General features: G+C 34.1%; 1 protein-coding gene across 1 annotated transcript; it reads left to right on the top strand.

Annotated features, from left to right (window-relative positions):
- The first annotated feature begins 8,067 nt into the window (after positions 1–8,067).
- On the top strand, positions 8,068–8,838 carry LOC111615474 (E3 ubiquitin-protein ligase Siah1-like). The gene has a single exon (XM_023356879.1). The coding sequence runs from the start codon at positions 8,068–8,070 to the stop codon at positions 8,836–8,838; it is 771 nt and encodes a 256-aa protein (XP_023212647.1).
- The last annotated feature ends 13,133 nt before the right edge of the window (positions 8,839–21,971 follow it).

Below are 21,971 nucleotides of genomic sequence, written 5' to 3'. Positions count from 1 at the left end.
CTGCGCAAAATCTCCCGCGAACCATTGGATGACTCTAACGTCACGTGGAATTGAAACTTTCCTGCTAAACACTAAAAATTTTATATAATTATTTTATTATTTCACTCAGATTTAAATAATATAAAATGTCTACATTTGTTTAATAAAGATTAGTAATGCACTATCACAAATATGCAAATTAGATGGGAAACAGATGGCTGCTGAAATCTCCCGCCAAGTTGATAAATATAGAACGATCACGTGACCAAAAGAAAACACCGAGAATTATGAAAAAATATGTTTATAATTTAATGTTTTGGGTACAAATTAATCAAATTTAACAAATGTCATCGTTTAAAATTTAATGTTTTGTACAAATTAGTAAATTGTAACAAGTTTCATCAAAGACAAGAGAATAATTTTCAGCTTACATAAACTGTACAATAAATGATTATTTCTTCGAAAGAAGTCGATATATACGAATAAATAATAATTACTTAATAATGTTTTATCCATTTTAAGTCGTTATTCTAAAAGTTAAGCTATTTAGTTCGTGTTTGGCTTTAATATAAGTGTTTCCGAGTATTTTTCTGTAAAATTCAATTTATTCAACAGAAACAAAGATAAGATATTAAATATAAACAGCACAATACAATAATTTTTACGTAAATTGAGTGTAAATACAGAAAAAAACGAATTATATCAAAGATGCGACGAATAAGCTGACATCTCTCCAACACAGCGTATAATTCATAGGCAAATTTTTGCTTGGTTTCGACTGTTTTTTGTAGATAAAAAGTTAATGTTTTATGATAAAAGTACGTATTCTTAGTGAAAGAAGGTTAAAGTATCAAAATATAATATTCAATCGTAAAAATATTCATATATGTCGATATTAGAAATGTATAAATTTTTTCGATATTTGAAATATTATTACAAAAACATTATATATGTGAAACACGGGCCATAAACAACTTCTTTCTGTCAAATAGATTATAGATTAGACAGGTTTATTTAGAAAAATTCAATCGCGAATACCTGACGTTAAATGTACAGACAGTACAGTATGCTTTTTATGTGAGAGTATCTGCGTTTACAAATTAACAGAATTTTCAGTTTTTTACACATTATTATGCTATAATCTAGGAAACTATGTGTAATATATAATACATACTACAGAAAGAGTAATAAAGGAAGAATACAGCATTGTAACTAATGTATTACCGAAAGTTTTATTCATATAGGTAATTAATTTTATCAAGAAACATTTCTCCAAAAGAAAATTGTCGCTATTTCACGTAAATATAAGTAAATTTTATTATAATTTAGATAAAAACACATTTTTCCCCACGCATGGCTTCTTTCCCTCCCTCCTAATCTTAAAGTTGAAACATTCCATTTCATTGTTTGATGTAATAATTACGATAAAAATGACTTCTAAATAAAATAATAATACTCAAAGTAGGTTAATATATATTGTCATGGGTCTCAGGTGTGATATAATATAATGGTCGATATAATAATATTTTGTCACGTGCTCCATGTGTTGCAGTTTGTAGCTGTAATTGAAGGTAATGTATAAGGAAACAAAATGTTTATATTATCAATAGAAGCCAGAAGAAACAGACGATCACAGATATGACTATCAAGGACATTCTATAAATCTTTTCAAATTTCTAATAATTTACCGAAAAATTTTAAATGTTGCTTTTATGTATTCATAAATATTTATTTGCCCAACTGTTACCTAAATTGGTTTAAAATGTGTACAAACTTATTTTGTACGTTTTAGAATTTACGTTTATTTTCACATAAATGAGTCTGAAGGAAAGCGGAAACGGAACCTACGTCAACTTCCTTGCAACTTCGCTGGCGATGTAAATGTCACGTGATTTGAAGTTGTTCAATGAACAGCTTTTTGAAATGTTTACACACGCTTCGTAAATGTGGTTGCTTTGATAATCAATAATGACCGAAAAGTTGATATAAAACGCGACTTTAAAATTTTTGTTTTTCAATGTTTAGCAAATTTGTAAATGAGGTCAGAATCTAATATAAGCAGCGAGAAAAATGTTCGTATTCGAAATAGTGTTATAGAAAATTATATAATTTATCTAAATGCTTTATTTTACATTTATTTTTTTGTAAATATTTCTTTTATCAAATAAAATAATTTGTACAACTTGTAAATTGGATGCAATGTTTTGTAAATGAGTTCAGACCAAAACAGATTACTGCTTACTGAGAGAGGACCTTCGGATTATCACGTGACCTACAGTTCTATCTCACAATAGCGCTATAAAAATAATTTTATTTTCTTTATCCGAGCGCTATTTATAATTTGGAATAATTAAATGTTACAATAAACATTTTAATACTTTTCGAAATTCGAATAACTTAAAAATTAGATTTTTAAACAGGACACGTTGTAAATCTGTCATAGAATAAGTAATTAGTTATTGATACTTCCATAAAAAGTAATTATCGCGCCTGCTTTTCCCGCGCAACTGGGTTAGTGAGTGTTCTACATACGGTAGAGTGACGTCATTACTATAACTAATAAAAATTTTACAAAACACTAAAATAGAGATATAAAAAGTATTTTATTTGTAAAGAAAATCAAAATTTATATTTAAAAATTCACAATCTTAATCCCGACAATGAAAAATACCGCGAAACGCACACATCTTGAATCTGAAATATTACAATATATACATTGAACGAAGGTTATGCTGTAATCCCTAAGAAACATTTTTCTTCACAAAAAAAATTAGATAATTGTTATGAATAAAAGCTGCAAGTGAATTATTGCTTAAAATAAAATCAATAAAATTGTTAAATTATTTAAGAATAAATGCAATAAAAATTCAAATATAAAATTATTTTAAACTTAAATAAAATTGTTATTAGTGAATCGCTGTAAGAAATATAGTTTATAAAAAAAAATAAATTTTAAAAAGCTGTTCATTGAACAACTTCAAATCACGTGACATTTACATCGCCAGCGAAGTTGCAAGGAAGTTGACGTAGGTTCCGTTTCCGCTTTCCTTCAGACTCATTTATGTGAAAATAAACGTAAATTCTAAAACGTACAAAATAAGTTTGTACACATTTTAAACCAATTTAGGTAACAGTTGGGCAAATAAATATTTATGAATACATAAAAGCAACATTTAAAATTTTTCGGTAAATTATTAGAAATTTGAAAAGATTTATAGAATGTCCTTGATAGTCATATCTGTGATCGTCTGTTTCTTCTGGCTTCTATTGATAATATAAACATTTTGTTTCCTTATACATTACCTTCAATTACAGCTACAAACTGCAACACATGGAGCACGTGACAAAATATTATTATATCGACCATTATATTATATCACACCTGAGACCCATGACAATATATATTAACCTACTTTGAGTATTATTATTTTATTTAGAAGTCATTTTTATCGTAATTATTACATCAAACAATGAAATGGAATGTTTCAACTTTAAGATTAGGAGGGAGGGAAAGAAGCCATGCGTGGGGAAAAATGTGTTTTTATCTAAATTATAATAAAATTTACTTATATTTACGTGAAATAGCGACAATTTTCTTTTGGAGAAATGTTTCTTGATAAAATTAATTACCTATATGAATAAAACTTTCGGTAATACATTAGTTACAATGCTGTATTCTTCCTTTATTACTCTTTCTGTAGTATGTATTATATATTACACATAGTTTCCTAGATTATAGCATAATAATGTGTAAAAAACTGAAAATTCTGTTAATTTGTAAACGCAGATACTCTCACATAAAAAGCATACTGTACTGTCTGTACATTTAACGTCAGGTATTCGCGATTGAATTTTTCTAAATAAACCTGTCTAATCTATAATCTATTTGACAGAAAGAAGTTGTTTATGGCCCGTGTTTCACATATATAATGTTTTTGTAATAATATTTCAAATATCGAAAAAATTTATACATTTCTAATATCGACATATATGAATATTTTTACGATTGAATATTATATTTTGATACTTTAACCTTCTTTCACTAAGAATACGTACTTTTATCATAAAACATTAACTTTTTATCTACAAAAAACAGTCGAAACCAAGCAAAAATTTGCCTATGAATTATACGCTGTGTTGGAGAGATGTCAGCTTATTCGTCGCATCTTTGATATAATTCGTTTTTTTCTGTATTTACACTCAATTTACGTAAAAATTATTGTATTGTGCTGTTTATATTTAATATCTTATTTTTGTTTCTGTTGAATAAATTGAATTTTACAGAAAAATACTCGGAAACACTTATATTAAAGCCAAACACGAATTAAATAGCTTAACTTTTAGAATAACGACTTAAAATGGATAAAACATTATTAAGTAATTATTATTTATTCGTATATATCGACTTCTTTCGAAGAAATAATCATTTATTGTACAGTTTATGTAAGCTGAAAATTATTCTCTTGTCTTTGATGAAACTTGTTACAATTTACTAATTTGTACAAAACATTAAATTTTAAACGATGACATTTGTTAAATTTGATTAATTTGTACCCAAAACATTAAATTATAAACATATTTTTTCATAATTCTCGGTGTTTTCTTTTGGTCACGTGATCGTTCTATATTTATCAACTTGGCGGGAGATTTCAGCAGCCATCTGTTTCCCATCTAATTTGCATATTTGTGATAGTGCATTACTAATCTTTATTAAACAAATGTAGACATTTTATATTATTTAAATCTGAGTGAAATAATAAAATAATTATATAAAATTTTTAGTGTTTAGCAGGAAAGTTTCAATTCCACGTGACGTTAGAGTCATCCAATGGTTCGCGGGAGATTTTGCGCAGTGATCTTTTCATATGTAATTTGCATAATTATAATGATAAATTACTAATCTTCATTAAATAGATATAGACATTTTATATTATTTAAATCTGACTGAATTAGTAAAATAATTATATAAAATTTTTAGTGTTTAGCAGAAAAGTTTCAATTCCACGTGACGTGAGCATCATCCAATGGTTCGCGGGAGATTTTGCGCAGTGATTTTTTTATATGTAATTTGCATAATTATAATGATAAATTACTAATATTTATTAAACAGATATAGGTATTGTGTATTAATTAAATTCATCAAGTTTAATGGAAGAATTTTTCAAAACTTTTAGCGTTTATTCAGAAAAATTTATCCTTTGGTCACGTGAGGAGTATTTTCAGTTTATCCCATATGCATCAGTTGGCGCCAGATTTCGTAGAGTTCGGATTACTGTTTTTCGTTATCTTCCGAAGTTCACAGCGATAAATTTTTATTTCGTGTATGGATACATTATGCGCCGGTTTTAATGGATATAAGTTGGAAAGTTTGCAGTGAATTTAGAACTTGTTTTAGAATATGCTACAGGAAAAAAAGTTAAAAAATAATTTATTTTCGACAATTATCGAGAACTGATCTTTGGATATAATACTTGGATATAAGTGAGAGTATGTATTATAGGCTTACTAATTTATTTGTGCATATAATTATCTAGTCCTAATTTCGAAATATGTTCTTATAGGGTTTATAAGCCTGTTATTTTGACATGTCTACTCTAATAGTGCTATTACGTAGAAATATATCAAAGACGGAATGGAGGATTTTAGAAAAACTTTAAGAATTTGTTTTGTTTATTATAATTAGTGTTTATGTGTATCGTTGTACTGTAATTTACTTTGTTTTAGTGTTAGAGAAAGTAGGTCACACATTAGATTGGTGACGTAGTGTGTCGACTTTTTCAGACTGCATCGGAGCCTCTCAGGGAAGTGTCTTTTACAGTAGTTATGGTTTCATTTCTGATGAATGCCAATGATGAATATTGTTTTAAAATTAAATACCGGTGATTTAATATAACATATGTAATAAATCTGAAGATGAATATAAAAAATATTTTTAATTTTTTTATTGTTTTGTTCTTTCTTAAAATTTTATTTATATTTATTATACGTAAATTAAGTGTATTTACCAAATGCTAATATTTTAAACCGCTTTAATATTTGGGTGTAAATTTGAACAAAAAATTTTAAAATAAAATAAAAGATATTTGAAATTTTCTTTTATTTACAATGATTACGTCACTTCTACAGAAAGTAGAACACGAGACGACCTTCACCTACTTTACAGTCCGGGGGGGTAAGGCCGCCAGGCGTCGTAGTTGTAAACACAACAGCCGTTACGTCATCTACAAGCGTGGATGAGATCCGTTAATTGTCATTTACATTTTCTTGAATTTGATTCACTGGTTAGAAAAAATCGTCATGACTTAAATGCATGAAACTTTAAAAAATTATATAAAATTGAAAATAAATTGAAAACTTTTGAAAAAATCGTAATGGATAGAAAATCACATAACAATTTAATATAAATTTGAAAAAAAAATTTTAGACAAAAATTACCGCGAAAAAAAATTCACATAAAAAATAATTGTGTGACAATAAAGAAGAATTTATTCTTTACTAGACGTAACTATCTAAAAATTTTTTTTCCGGAATAGAACCGAGAAAAACGCGGAAAAATTCTTAAAAATTTTCCCACACTTTTACTCCACTACTAGGGAAAGCTCAGCGGCTAATTACTCCACTGCTGACGGGTTAATAAAAAAACAAACTCTTATAGAAGAAACATTAATACAACAACAATATCATTTAGTGTTTGAGTCAGCAGTTCGTGCTGTAGAATTCTCTATCGGAGAATTCTGAACCATAGTACTTGAAATCCGAAACGCTATCGAAACTTTAGAACAAGGTCGATTTGGCACCTATTTCCTTCCAAAGGAGGTATTATTAAACACCCTCAAGGAAATACAACTTCATTTACCAGAAGGATATTCCTTCCTAGAACCTCTCCGATTGGAAACTATATTCAAATATTATCAATGGACATCCATTACCGCCCTAGCGCTCCCAAAATTACTTCGCATTTTTGCAAAAATACCTCTTATCACTCCTACGGGATACTTCGACATATATGAGATTATACGACTACCTGTGTATTATCCAACTATAAAATCATTCGTTTATTATAACAATTCATATCCTATCATTGCCTTATCGAGGAACCGACAATCCTATATATTATTGACCCATTTCGATTTAACAAAATGTCAAACCACTCCTATTGCCATATGCTCGCCCAATGTTCCTATTTCGCAATCACCAAGACAAAGCTGCTAATACTCTTTATATCTCGGAAACGAACAATCAATCAATCAGTTATGTCCCCAACGACTAATCATGTCTTACTCACCTATTTTCCGACGGATTGATAAACACGGAACATGGACCTATTCCATACCTACTCCAATGAGTCTGACTATTAAATGTCCATCTTCTAGCCAAAAGGAAACTCCTGTCACAATCACCAAGATAAACAATACGGGTATTTTAAAACTTCCTGAACTTTGTGTGGGATATCTCCCTGGGATTATTCTAACAGCCCACTTTCAACGAAAAACAACTATTCAACTCGAGAATGTGCGACCTTTCATCATCCCTTCTATTCAAAACATCCTCAACGAAACGGAATTAATTCTTATCCAAACTCATCTGAAGCAACATTTAAATCCAACAAAACAATCAGAAAAGTCAACTGATGCTGATATATTAAGAGCCGACACATCATTAAATAAAATAGAACTTGATCTAGAACAACTTCTTTCCACCAATCAGAACCATATCCATCCTTCTACCTTTCCACCTTCCAACACCCTCATCATCGTAGCCTCCATTATCTTCAGCGTAGGACTGGGAAGTCTCCTCTTCATCCTTTACAAATACTGCCGAACTCCACGGCCTCGACCGCGTCGCCTCCGCCCAACAATAGAGTTAGTTCCACAGGAACCAACTAATGGTTCCTCTACCCCTCCACCTTTGGGTACCCGCATACCCATCCTAATGTAACCCGGCTACAAGCTAACAATCCAACCTCATATCTATTTTGTTTATATATTTCTTTAGTAACCCCTGTATATAACGCTTTTCTAATTCATATCCATTTAGTGCATATCCTTCCTTTATTCTTTACAGACATCACCTTTGTGGATAAATAACATGGATCCCACTTTGGCAACCTTACTGACATGCCCAATCTGCTATAGTCAAGCTCGATCACCCATTTACCAATGTACAAATGGGCATATAGTCTGTTCCGAATGTAGATCACGCATAACGAATTGTCATACTTGCAGAGAACCTTTAGGTCACATCCGCAGTTTAATTGTTGAACAAATTATCCGCACTATGCAAGCTCCCTGTTCCTTTCTTCCCTTCGGATGCTCCGAAGTACTCCGTGAGGAAGGCCGTCAACAGCATGAAGAAATATGTCTCTTCCAACCTATTCCTTGCCCCTTTCACACATCCCCCTGTACCTGGGAAGGGGTCCGATCACATCTTTCTAACCATCTTATAACGGTACATCCACAAATACCTAAAATCACCCAAAACACAATCTTCTTTGGTGGAGTAGACATCCAGATAACAGACGGTACCTGGGCTGCTATGTTAGAATGCTATTCCCAGATATTTCTAGTCAAAGTTTCCAACATAACCTCGGATACCCCTTCTTTCATTATAAAAATCTACCTCCTAACCAAACCCACGACTAACACAAAATATATTTATAATATCAAATTCAAGAGAGGGGATCATGCCTTTCGTTGGACCTCTCTAGTCCACGAAATCTACGGAGAAATTACTCCTCCTTCTCCTTTCCCTATACCATACCTCGAACTCCCCTCTGACACCATTCACTTTTTTGGCCCCCATCACAACTTTAAATTTATTCTTAATCTTTCACCTCTTCCAGATGGCGGAAGACACTGAATGGTGGAACCCACCCTCACCTACTCCATCTCAACCCCTTCTCTCAGAATCCAACACCTCTCTCGAAGTTGACCCAGGAGCACTTCGAGCAGCCATACAATTCGCCCGATTACTACAACATCGGCCACAAGCTATTCCTATCATGCTTATTCTACCAATCAACTATACCTGCCCTGCCCACATGCAACCAGCCTTCCACGATATCAATCGTCATTTATCCCAATTCGATACCGTTGAGGTAATTCCTCATGCTTCTCGAACACCGACAGTTCCTTCCTCACCATCAGTTCCATCCACTCAACCCCCTCCTCACTCAAATCACCCATCCAATCCTCAATCTTAAGCATTATCCTTCTGTAGCTTAACAACACTATTGTTTAACATCACTTATTCAAACATTTTGTAGCTTATTATTATCATTGTTTAAGATCGTTAAAGATCAATATTAATCTACATCAATATGTATCCTTGTATACCACTTTATCAAATAAACATTTATATTTACTCCTATACCTTTGACATTGTTGTGTGTTTTATTTAACCACGGAATTAAACACACACAGAGAGAGTAAATAAACTAACTGTAAACTAACCGAATTGTAAATAAATCGCTATATGCACTTATATGTACTCAATTCTAAATACTTATCTTATTTATATTTTACGTAACATTTTATTCTATGTAACATTGTCTCTGAAAGAAAGAGAGAGAGTTATTCTCCATATTGTAACGAAAAATCGTTCTTGCTCACTCAGAACAAGTACGATTTTGGAAAGGCCGGGATGATGTGAGATTTAGCCGTGTTTATTAACCTACCGCCTGACCTAACTCGTAAATAATAGTGATTTTATCGAGCAAGTATCAAATTTCACACCTGGGAGTTAATTACTCAGCAAGTTCTCAGTTGCCAAATGACGCTTTCACATAACCTTCCGACGTATTATTGAAAAGTTGTCAAATGAAAATAGAGACAACCGGAGGTTTCGACACAGTCGCAGCAGTTCCTCTAAGAGAAGTATCAACCAGATTCAATACCTCCTATTGGGATTATTCCGTAACAAAGAACTTAAGTGACTATTTGGATTATTCCGTAACAAAGAACTTAAGTGCCTATTTGGATTATTCCGTAACCCAGAACTTGGACGTGACGTCGTCAACAGAGCTTTGAAGACCTAGATCCATAATCCAACCTGTCAGGTATTTATCGCCACGCGAATCGTATGTAAACTCTCTCTCTCTCCGTGACAGCACTTTATTCCATTTAAATTTGTTAATAAACCCTTTGTTGATTATTAAGGGTAGTTTGAGTTTCTTCCCTATGTTAACTCTGACCTTACGAATCCGTCTGTTCACGTACGGGACCGCTTGCGCTACAGTGTGACGCTATCGCCGTCTCGGTTTCCGTGTTCCTCTAAACACAATGGTGTCAATCCTGACAGGGCACTAAGGAGGTGCCGACCCGAAAAGGTCACATAAACGATCATCGCTAAAGTCGCAAACTTTGTATAATTGTGCTCCTTTGGATAAAACCCACTTTCCTTGGACAATTAAGCACCTCCCCAGATAAACCGATCAAGGAACTCCATAAAAAGGTATGAAAAGCAAGGAACTCCATAAAAAGGTATGAAAAGCAAGAAACTCTCTCTCTCGAGCATATTAGGCGGTTTAAACGCTATTTGTGAATTGGTGTAGTCTTTGATTAATTCACTTGTTTTAATAAATAATTGTTATAATTGTTAAAAATATGGTAGACTTCTTTACTCGATCACGTCCTTCACCTTATCGTCGACCCCAAATTCTCTCCATCCACTCGTCTGACATTTAAGAGTCAATTAGACGTCCTGACAAGTGAACAGGAGACTATACAGCCCCGGATTCACAATTATATAAAATCACAGAAGTCATTTCAACACATGCATAAATTACATTTCCTAAAAATAAATAATTATAATTAACGAGAAAGAAAATTTAAATTATTCTATAATAATTTCTAACGAAACTTAACAAGATATTTGTTGCGATAAATTTTTTTTTTATTCTAAAATTAATGCTTGGTTAAACTGTAATTTTATTAGACTACAGGTTCACTCGGCACTAATGGCACAAATACACAGGCAAATCAAGTGGATAAACAAGTTGTTTAGACTGTTAAAAAGGAAATCGGTGTTCATATTGGGATATTTTAAAGCAAGTTTTTGTTATTTCTTGTTTCTTGTGTTAATAATTTACAGCAAACTGATTAACATACGCCATTTTATAATGAAAGTTAGATGTACCCCTTTGATTTACGCTCGTACCCCTAGGGGTACATGTACCCCCGGTTAAGAACCACTGCTCTAAGAGATACATCAGACGTCTGTTTACCATCCTCTCAAATAGTTTACAGAGACAACTTGTCAGAGAAATTGGTCTGTAATTAGAGGGATTCTTGTGATCTTTACCAGGTTTGGGAATGGAATAATCATAGATAGCCTCCAAGAGTTGGAAAAAGTATGTTCTGTCCATATTCTGTTAAACAGATGCAAGAGATTAGAAAGGGAATTGTTTGACAGATTTTTAATCATGCTGTAGTGGATTTTATCCAAACCTACAGTACTATTCCCTGAGCGAGAGATCGCTGTATGTAAATCAATTCTTGTGAATGGCACATTATATTCCTCATTAGATGAGGAATGAAAGTTTAATCGCTGTTTTTCTCTTTGGGCTTTATAAACCTGAAAATTTCTTGAATACATAATATTGCTGGATGAAGCAGAAAATCTTTCACCCAACGTATCAGCAATATCCTGTATGTCGCTGATTATTTGCCATTATTTTCCAGCATGGACAGAGAGTGAGAAGCATATTTTCCATTAATTTTATGGATTTTATCCCAGACTGCTTTTGAGCTAGTGGAGGATATTATGCTAGAAACGTACTTCCTCCAAGAATCCCTTTGGCTTTGCCTTCTTGTTCTTCTGGCATTTGCCTTTGCTTTTTGAAAAGTAACCAAACTGTTAGCAGTGGGGTACCTTCTGAAAATCCCCCATGCTTTCTTTTGTGCTTTAAATGCTGCCTCGCAATTCTGGTCCCACCATGGTTTTGGATGCTTTGGATATCTAGTTGATGTTTTTCCCATAGTTTTTTCAGCTGCCTGAATAATACTAGAAGTGACAACTTCAACTGCATCATTGATATCAGCAGTATCGACCATTTCCTCAGTGATGTCAGCCAAAAAGGAGAATGCAAACCAATCTTCCGTTTCAAGTTTCCAGAGTGGTGGACAGGCTGTTTCACAGCTTTCTCTGCCTTGGTATTTTAGAAATATTGGGAAGTGGTCACTAGAAAATGGATTAGATCCAACCTCCCATATAAATGCTGAAAACAGGTTTGGACATGCTAATGAAAGATCAATGGCAGTGAATGGTCTTGTTGGAGTATGGAAGTATGTCACTTCTCCTGTATTAAATAAATATAGTTGCTGATTGCCTACAAATCTTTCAATGGTCCTGCCTCAATAGTTAATGTCGGGACTGCCCCACATAGGATTGTGACCATTGAATTCACCTAGTAAAAAGAATGGAGTTGGTAGCTGTTCAATCAAGGCATCCAATTCATCCTCCTTGACTCTGACATCTGGTGGCAAGTATATAGAGCAAACTGTTACAGTTACTCCAATAGAAATTCTGACTGCCACAGCTTGTAAATCAGTGGTTATTTGTACCGGCAAAGATGGGATTCGATTGGAAACCAGAATAGCCACACCGCCACTGACTCAGTTGTGGCTATCATCATCCTTGCAGTAGAGATTGAATCCTTTGAGAGAGATATTTTCTCCAGGTTTTAGATGGGTTTCTTAAAGTGCCACACAGAGAAATTGGGTAGATAATGTCAAGTGTTTAATGTCAGAGTTGTTGTTGCAGAAACCACGACAGTTCCATTGGATTATTTTATAATCCATTATGTGTTTGAGGCAGCATTCTTTGTGAAGGTATCCCTCTTTAATTTCACAGGGGGTTTTTCTTTTGGAGGTGATGCTGGTTGTGTTAACACCATATTATTTTCTTCATCGGAAAAGTCAGAGAACTCACTCATAGACTAAGTCTCTGATTTTTTAGTTGATCTGGAGATAGCTGCTTTCATCTTTTGCTTGTTAAGTGGGTTTTATTCACCTTTTTTGAACCCACATTTCTTGTTGTTACCCCTGTTTTTGGTAGAAATGTTTTGACCTTCTTGGTCTCCTTTTCTGATGTTTGGATAGATGGGAGAATTAAACATTTTGCATGGTGGGTAAGAGATTCACTTGGAGAGAGAGAAATGTCTGTTTGAACCCCACATGTCTTTGTGGATTTCAAAAGAGCAGCAAATGTTTTCTGTCTCAAAGGTGCAGTTGAAGTGACCACACAACAATCCTCTGGGTAGAGTATGTTATTGACTGTTTTTACCCGTTGTATCTCTTTTTCTCTTTGCCATGCAGGGCATTTTCTGGAGTAAGAAGGATAGGCATCTTTGCAGTTAACACAGCATGGGGTACTGGTACACTCAGTACTCTCGTGACCTTCAGTCCCAAACTGTGCACATACGCTCTTTGCCACGGCAGTATGTCTGTGAATGTCCAAATCGCTGGCATTTGAAACAACGCAGCGGATTTGGAACGTACAGACGGACAGGACAGCCCAGATAACCTGCTGTAATAAAAGATGGCAATGTCGGCTTGTTAAAGGTGAGAATTAAATGTTTGGTTGATATTAACTTGCTATCCCGACGAATGGAGATACGTCGGACAGCAGTGACGCCTTGGTCTTTAAGGTTCATCTGAATATCTGATTCATCTTCAGACATCAAATAGTAGTGTCGTATGAAGGTTGCTAATGTAATACTGTGGATAAAAGTAAAGAAAAGCTATTATATATGTATTGTTTTTTTTGGTTTCAAAATCGCTATATCATTTACTTATAGGTTTGTAAAACTGTCACTTTGATTGCAGTTGTTTCGATAGTATTTAAAATGCCTAGCATGATATAGACATTAATCAGAAAGTATCATGTTATAATAATACCGTTTGCAAATTTGAAACTGTGGATAAATGTAATGAAAACATTAAGTATGTATCCTTTTTTGAAAATTGTAAAATCATTAATGTATAACTTCTAAAACTGTTGTTTTAATTGCAGTTATTTAGATAACAGTTCAAAGGATACACCACAGTTTAAAAAATACCTTACAAGGTGTACTTATAAGTAAGAAAATACTATGTTATTAAAGTAATACTGTGTATGGAAATGTATATTTGTGGTTTTTAAAGTTAATTTTTATTGTACCATTGTTACTCAATACACACTCATGTTTTTTTAGTGTATAAATTAAAAAAAATAGCTAGGAATACCATATAAATGTACCAATATAATTTAAAAAGCATTGCTCTGTCTTCTGAGGTATGTGAAAATAAAATATTTTATATCACCCAGTGTGCCTGTTGGAGTTATATAAAAAAATATTATCTTTTCTCTGTAAAGATTACCTTCACACGGAAAAATTTGTAAATTAACTACTTTTTTGTTTCTTTATATATGTAGCATTTACACTGAGAAAAAACTTAGATACTATATAGGCCCAAAATGCATTTGTGAATTGCAATAAATAAGAACCTAATCTGATAGCTGAGAGGAAATCTACCAAGTTTTTATTGATTCTGATTAAAGACATATATTCAAACTACTTAGAAAGCATTTGCAATAATTGCATACTGGCTGCTCGTCGCCATTCAAAAAGTATTCATGAGTCAACCGAGTATGTCCAATTCTCAAACAGGTAAAAATAACTTCAGATCTCCTGTCGTAGGGTTTCTTATGTGTCCAATTTTCTATCATATGTTTGATCTCATGTAGTTTATTGGGAACTTGTGTGTTCCACACATTTTGCCATCTTTCTGCTAATCGTTTTTAACAACCAGCTTCAAGTCACCTCCTTCAATCAACATTGCATGCTGAGAAGAATTTGTTGACTTTGCAGCTGCATCAGCTTCTTCATTTCCTCTTATACCTACATGGCCTAAGACCCAACAAAATTTTACAAAAATATTACTAGCACAAGATGGCAAAACAGTTTATGGATTTTAATCACTATAGCATAAAAACTAGATTTACACAAGATCAAAGCCTGAAGTGCACTAAGTGAGTCAATGTAAATTAAGCAGCAACGATGACCTTTTCTGATTACATACTTTAAGGCTAGGTGAATAGCCTGCAGCTCTGCAGTAAAGATGGATGAACTCGGTGCAGTTTGTTCTGCCACAATTTCATCCTGGCAAACGAAGGCTGAGCCAACATAATCATCTGATTCAGAACTGTCAGTATAAATAGGAATTAAATTCCTGTAATGGTGTTGAATTTCTGCAAAGTGCTGTTTGTAGATGTAGTCTGAAGTTAATTCCTTAAAAAACTGCTTTAAGGTAAGGTTGACATTTATCACAGGAGTTGACCAAGGTGGTATACTGTCAACCTTGGGCTGTGAAATGTTGCCCATTTCCAGGTCAATCATGCTGCTTACAATCTCCGTTCTTATGTTGAATGTAGGGACACAGCTTGGGCAAGCTACAAATAATTTTATTAGCTGAATATCTGATACTGTACAACGGACTGAAAATTTAATCTGAAATTTCTGCTTAATATAATAAAACAGTGACAACTGTTCTCTCCTCAAATAGTGGAGGCTCCTAAGCTTCCACATAAAGGCTTTGGAGAGAAGAAGTTCAGAAAACACCAGTTGCCAAATGCAATGCATGATGGTGAATTGGATCCAGTATCTGAAGAGTAGATTCTCACACAGAGCCATACACAAAGCATCCGTAGTCCAGCTTAGAGCTGACAAGGGCCCTATAAATCCTGAGCATAGAAACTTTGTCTGCTCCCCAGAATAAGCAGCACAGTACCTTTTTAAAGTTTAGAGATTTTAAACATCTACTCTTCAAATTGCGCAAGTGTGGTAAAAACATCAGATTTTAGTCATTTAAAACACCCAAAACTTCGACTCATTGACCATTCGGATTTTAACCCCATTTAAGTAAATTTCAAAATGTAGGTGCACACCATGTCTTCGGCAAAAGTGAATGCATAAGGTCTTCTTCATGTTAAAACTAAAGCCATTGGTCTTTGCCCAGTTGTCTGTGCGATTTAGGGAGGTTTGCAGTTGTCTCTCAATAAAACTCATGTTACTAGACTAGCAGGAGATCTGAAAGTCATCCACATACAGTGTGTGTTTCACATTGGGAAAATAACATTTAGCTACGGTGTTAATTGTGATTAGGAACAGAGTTAAAAATAAAACCTTGAGGAACGTCCTCTTGTGCAAAAGACCTGGATAGAGTGATGCCTATCCCGACTTGAAATCTTCAATCCTGTAGGAAGTTTTTTCTATATAGCATATTAATATAAATTAGCAAATTACCTCGCAACCCAAATTGGCACAGATCACAAAGTATCCTCTATTGCCAACAGCAATCATAGGCCTTGTTTATATAAAACAATACAGACACTAAGTGCTGTCGTCTAACAAACACTTTGCATATAGATGTTTCAAGGTTTACTAAATTATCCGTGGTACTTCTGTTCCTACGAAATCAACTCTGATGTGGTGAAAAGTAGTTCTTTTTATCTAGGAGGAACATCAGGTGTCTGTTTACCATTCTCTCAAAAAGTTTACAGAGACAACTCGTCAGAGAGATTGGTCTATAATTAAAGAGATTCTTGCATTCTTTACCAGGTTTGGGAATGGAAATAATAATTGATAGCCTCCAAGAGTCGGGAAAAGTATGTTCTGTCCATATTCTGTTAAACATATTCAGAAGATTACAAAGGGAATTGTTTGACAGATTTTTAATCATGCTGTAGTGGATTTTATCTGGTCCTACAGCAGTATCCATCGAGTTAGAGATCACTGTTTGTAGTTCTATGCTGGTGAATGGCACATTATATTCCTCATTAGATGAAAGTTTAAATATTGTTTTTCACTTTGGGCTTTATAAACCTGAAAACTCCTTGAATACATAATATTGCTGGATGAATGGGAAAATGTTTCACCCAACAAATTAGCAATACCCTGTATATCGCAAATTATTGTGCCATTATTTTCCAGCATGGATAGAAAAGCACATTTCCCATTAATTTTATGGATTTTATCCCAGACTACTTTTGAGCTAGTGGAAGATGTTATGCTAGAGACATACTTCCTCCAAGAATCCCTTGGGCTTCGCCTCCTTATTTTTTTAGTATTTGCCTTTGCTTTTTGAAAAGCAACCAAATTGTTATTAGTGAGGTATCTTCTGAAAATCCACCACTCTTTCTTTTGTTCTTTAAATGCTGCCTTGCAGTTCTGATTCCACCATGGTTTTGAATGTTTTGGGTAACTGGTTGAGGTTTTCCCCATTATTTTTTATTTGTGTGAATAACACTCGAAGCGACAGCTTCAACTGCACCATTCATATTAGCAATATTCACCATATCCACAGTGATATTGGCCATAGAAGAAAAGGCAGGCGAACCATCTGTTTCCAATTTCCAGCGTGGTGGACAAGCTGTTTCACAGCTTTCTCTGCCTCGATATTTTAGAAATATTGGGAAGTGGTCACTAGAGAGTGGATTAGATCCAACCTCCCATGTAAATGCTGAAAACAGATTCGGAGTTGCTAATGATAAATCAATGGCAGTGAACGTTCTTGATGGAACATGGAAGTATGTCACTTCTCCAGTATTAAATAGGTACAGTTGGTGATTACCTATAAATCTCTCGATGGCTCTGCCTCGACGATTGATGTAAGGACTGCCCCACATAGTATTGTGACCATTGAAGTCACCCAATAAAAGAAATGGTGTTGGTAGCTGTTCAACCAAAGTATCCAATTCATTCTCATTCACTCTGACATCTGGTGGCAAGTATATAGAACAAACTGTGACAGTTACTCCAATAGATATTCTAGCNCATGTCCGCCCGGTCTGCATCGATCGGTTGACTCCAAGCCGAGGTCAAAACTGACTCAACGACCAGCCGATTGACTCAAACGGAGCCTGATTTGACCCTCCCGTTTATCCGAAGCAGGGGCCAAAGCAGTGTGTTGGGGACGTTATGTTGCCCCTCAACTACCAGAATCCCCCTTTCCGGCATACGGGATACCACGCACGGCAAACACGTGGGTGGGCGTTCAGATCCCAGGGATGGTAAAGAAGACTTACTAAACCATCTCTGGGAGGTCCCCTCACCACGGACAGGAACCCACATCGAGGGGTAAGCCTAGTACAGATGGTAATAACTATACAAATAATATTTATATACAATAACCAATAAGTTGCAGAGCACTACAGCATTTACATACAAACTTTGTACAGGAGAAGTTTGAAAAGCACCTATGCACATCATATCTACTGTAGTTCACAATTTTTACATCTGTTATATATATTGTTCTTGTAAATCATTAACATTTTAACTATTGTTATAGCAAATACCTGTAAATTAATAATTATGATCCGTATTTTATCAATCGTCACCATTTCTGTGCTTCTTGTAACCATGTAAGTTGAAAATTTTTACAAATTTTGTAACAGTGCAAAAATTTTATGTTAACATGTATGCATTATTTTCTAAACAGTTACATCAGAGTTGATAAGGGACTCGAAGTCCGAAATTCATACTCTAGGAAATAAAAATGTGATTTTCTAAAGCTTGTCTTGTTTCTAATTGATGGTGTAATAAGTCTAGCGGAAAAGAGAAGCCGTCATAGAGCTCGTAAAATTGAAGAAACACGTAAATAAAACTCAAACTTATTAAAACAATTTCTATCATACAAATAAATCTGAGTTAGCATAACTCTGTTTATTTCTTCTTAGTCTACTGTATTGCCTATAGTCTAAACTAGTGATGTAACGAATATTCGGTTACTATTCGGTATTTGGCCTATTTTTCACTATTCGGCCGAATACCGAATACCTAAAAACAGTTGTAAGAAATAACAAAAACTCAGTAAATTAATCATTTTGATATTTAGATTTAATGTTATCAAGTTAGTGTTGTTTGTTTATATTTATTTATAACATGCACAAAATAAAAAAGAAAATAATATTAGTCACATGTATTCACAATTTATAATTACAAAGATCAGCACACGTACACGTCTATCGTTGAAGAATCCTCGCACATCTGAAAATCTGACCCCACCTATCCTTCTTTTTAAGCGCTCGTCTTTGCTCTTCCCTTTCTCTTTCCTCTATCGCTCTAATCCATGTATACCTGTGCATACATCATAATACGCGCTCACGATACTTTCATTTCTTCACTTTTCCGTCCTAGAGTTCCCATTTTACAATTACGTGACTCAGCCTGGTGATAATGGAGAAAAGAGACAGATAGGACGTCAATATAAGTCACAGTTATGATTTCACAGATTCGAGACAGCTTGATAGCCCGAACAGCCCCAGGCTTTCGCCCGTGAATGCTAAGTGACTTTCATTACAAGCATTTAGCTTTCCGAAGTCTATGACAACAATTGTTTGGCATTGACAACCGCGAATTTCGTGCCAATAAGCTGCCTCGACTTGTTCAATTATGTTATCGACTCAATTTCATATTTATTTTCACATTTTCACTTCGCGGTCCTTCTCTGTTCTTTTTCCATTATTTACACGTGTAGATCATTTCATTGTTATCCACATTTGATATCATCATTTATCACATACTTCCATGACACTCTTATCTGTCCGCTACAACTGCCAAGAATTAACGCGATTGGCGAAGCGTAGTGACAGCGGGCCAATAGACAGCAGGATCCTTGCCATAATGCGGTTTGCGCGCCAATTTTCGTACGTGCGTTAATCGAGCTGAATAGTTTGGCTGAATATTCGGTATTCGGCCTGAGGCCAAATATACTGTTCGTTACCACCCTAGTCTATACATCTATATTGCACATTTTAAATAATTAAACTTTAAAAAATAACGTGTTTTTAAAAAGTCGCTCTTTTAAAAATAATTCTGAAGGACAAAATGCCTATTTTATAAAATAAATAAAGTTAGAAAACAGAGCAGTGAAATAAAAGACTGTCCTCTTAAATAAAGGATGTATGGTCACCGTAGATATACATCTATTTGACTGGCCCTTTGCATCATTTGAGTTTGAGACCCCTGGTTTACATCTGTATATATATATAACAAATACAGATTATACAGACGTTAAGATTCTACTTCTCAATAAAAATAGCACTCTCCTTATTCAGAGCTAGAATCTTACCTAATAAGCAATCGAGAGATTGTAAAAGTAGGATCAATTTTTGCATGAGCTTGGTCAAACCAAAAGACAACGAAAATTAGTAAAGGTTTAAAAATCTCGTGAAGAATTGCAATAATTTTGAATTATTTTACTCATAAAGGCACTACTATCAAGGAAAAATGCTAATTGTGTCCAAAAGAGATAAAATGTTTATTATTGAAAAATTTATAATCTATTTCAATAATTAAACACGTGGTACTACTTGTCATCGCTTCACGTCAAATGCGAGAGTTATTCGTTAATTAAAAAATTCAAAATATATTATCACAAAATAAGCTTAACGATAATCGTTTAATCGGAGTAATACAAGTTTTAATGACATTAATAAAATTAACCTAATAACACAAATACTTACAAATGAAAAAAAAATAATAATAAATATTCAAAATAAAGAACATCATTCAGCCATTTTGATTAATGACTGATGGCAATTACAGCGATATTAAAAATAGCCCAACTTATTAATTTGGCTTTTATAAATTTGAAATTTTGCAATTAAAGAAAAATAATAATATTATTTAGATTAAAAAATATATAAATACGTAGTTACAAACTTAATATAATACATTTTCAAATATTCCTGTTAAATATATTCTAGCAATTTATTAATCGGAAGCAAAATGTCATATTTGACGTCATATCGGAAGAAATCATTGAACGTTGTGGCTACCTGACTCCGGTTTCTTCTCACTTAATTTCAATTTATTTTTTTACACATAAAAAAGTAAATTTTAAACGTAAAATAAAATTAATATCGTTATTTTACAAAGTTTTATTTTGCAATCACACGAAACAATAAGTAAGCTTTTTGATCAATTTGCTGACGATCACGCCAAAATATTATATTGTAAAAAAGGGAAGGCACTGAGGTCGGCGTTATGTGTGCGTTTTTTATTCGCTAGTACTTTCGACGAACATATAGCCGTCGTCATCAGGCGAATTATCGAAAGAATTAAACGGAAATAATCCGATTTGGAATAGAACGCTTAAATTTAAGATGAAACTTTAGTAAAAGTCGTTAGGAACACGATAGAAATATTCAAAAATGTTCGAAAAACGAACGAGCAGAAAGCTCCATGATGTGCGAATACGCGCATGCGCAGATCTAGACACACACTGTACGCATTCTGGAGAATGCTAATTTTTACTTAATTGCTTGTATAGTGTGACCCATACACTGGGCAGCTCGAGAGTTGGAATGTTGCACGTGTCCAAGGTGGTAGTAAGAAGAGACTCCCATATAAATACGATTTTTCGATCCTTACAGCTCTTGAGCATAACCGCTTGGGACCATAGCGGGTTGTAACCCTGCTCAAGTACTTTTCTTGCGAGCTCGGTGGTGTGTCTACCCCTCGCAACATCGTTTTGGTGCTCTTCTAGTCGGCTGGCAAGCATTCTAGTAGTGGCCCCGACATATCTTGCATTTACTCCCGTTGTAAGGTTTTCCAGAGGTACAGCATAGACCCCCGACTTCTCAAGCGTGGAAAATTTGTCCCTATCATTACAAATGAGTTTGCGTAGGTTTGGAAGTGGGGTTAGTGGTAGTATAAGGCCGTGCTGCTTAAAGATTCTGCAGATACGTATAGAGAGGGGTCCCAGGTATGGCAACGATGTTTGTACCATTGAAAATTCTCTTTTGCTGCATAATGTGGTACTTGGAAACAGTGATTTCTTTACCATATTGAGCACGTGCGTAAATTTTGCACGTGAAAAGCCAGCAGTGCGTACCCCCAAACTTATGTTGTCTAACTCCATGTTTACCAGCTCTTGCGAAGATGATAGTAAGTAAGCCCTTCTAACGAGAGAGGCAATGGCAGCATTGACATATCGAGAAGGCTGAAA

Source organism: Centruroides sculpturatus, unplaced genomic scaffold (assembly GCF_000671375.1).
Source record: "Centruroides sculpturatus isolate CEXI.00-Female unplaced genomic scaffold, Cexi_2.0 scaffold2371, whole genome shotgun sequence".
NCBI lineage: Eukaryota > Metazoa > Arthropoda > Arachnida > Scorpiones > Buthidae > Centruroides > Centruroides sculpturatus.
This window is presented reverse-complemented; position numbering and strand designations above follow the sequence as displayed.

Excerpts from the sequence above, each read along its gene's own strand:
- LOC111615474 (XM_023356879.1), top strand. The coding sequence starts at position 8,068 with ATGGATCCCACTTTGGCAACCTTACTGACATGCCCAATCTGCTATAGT.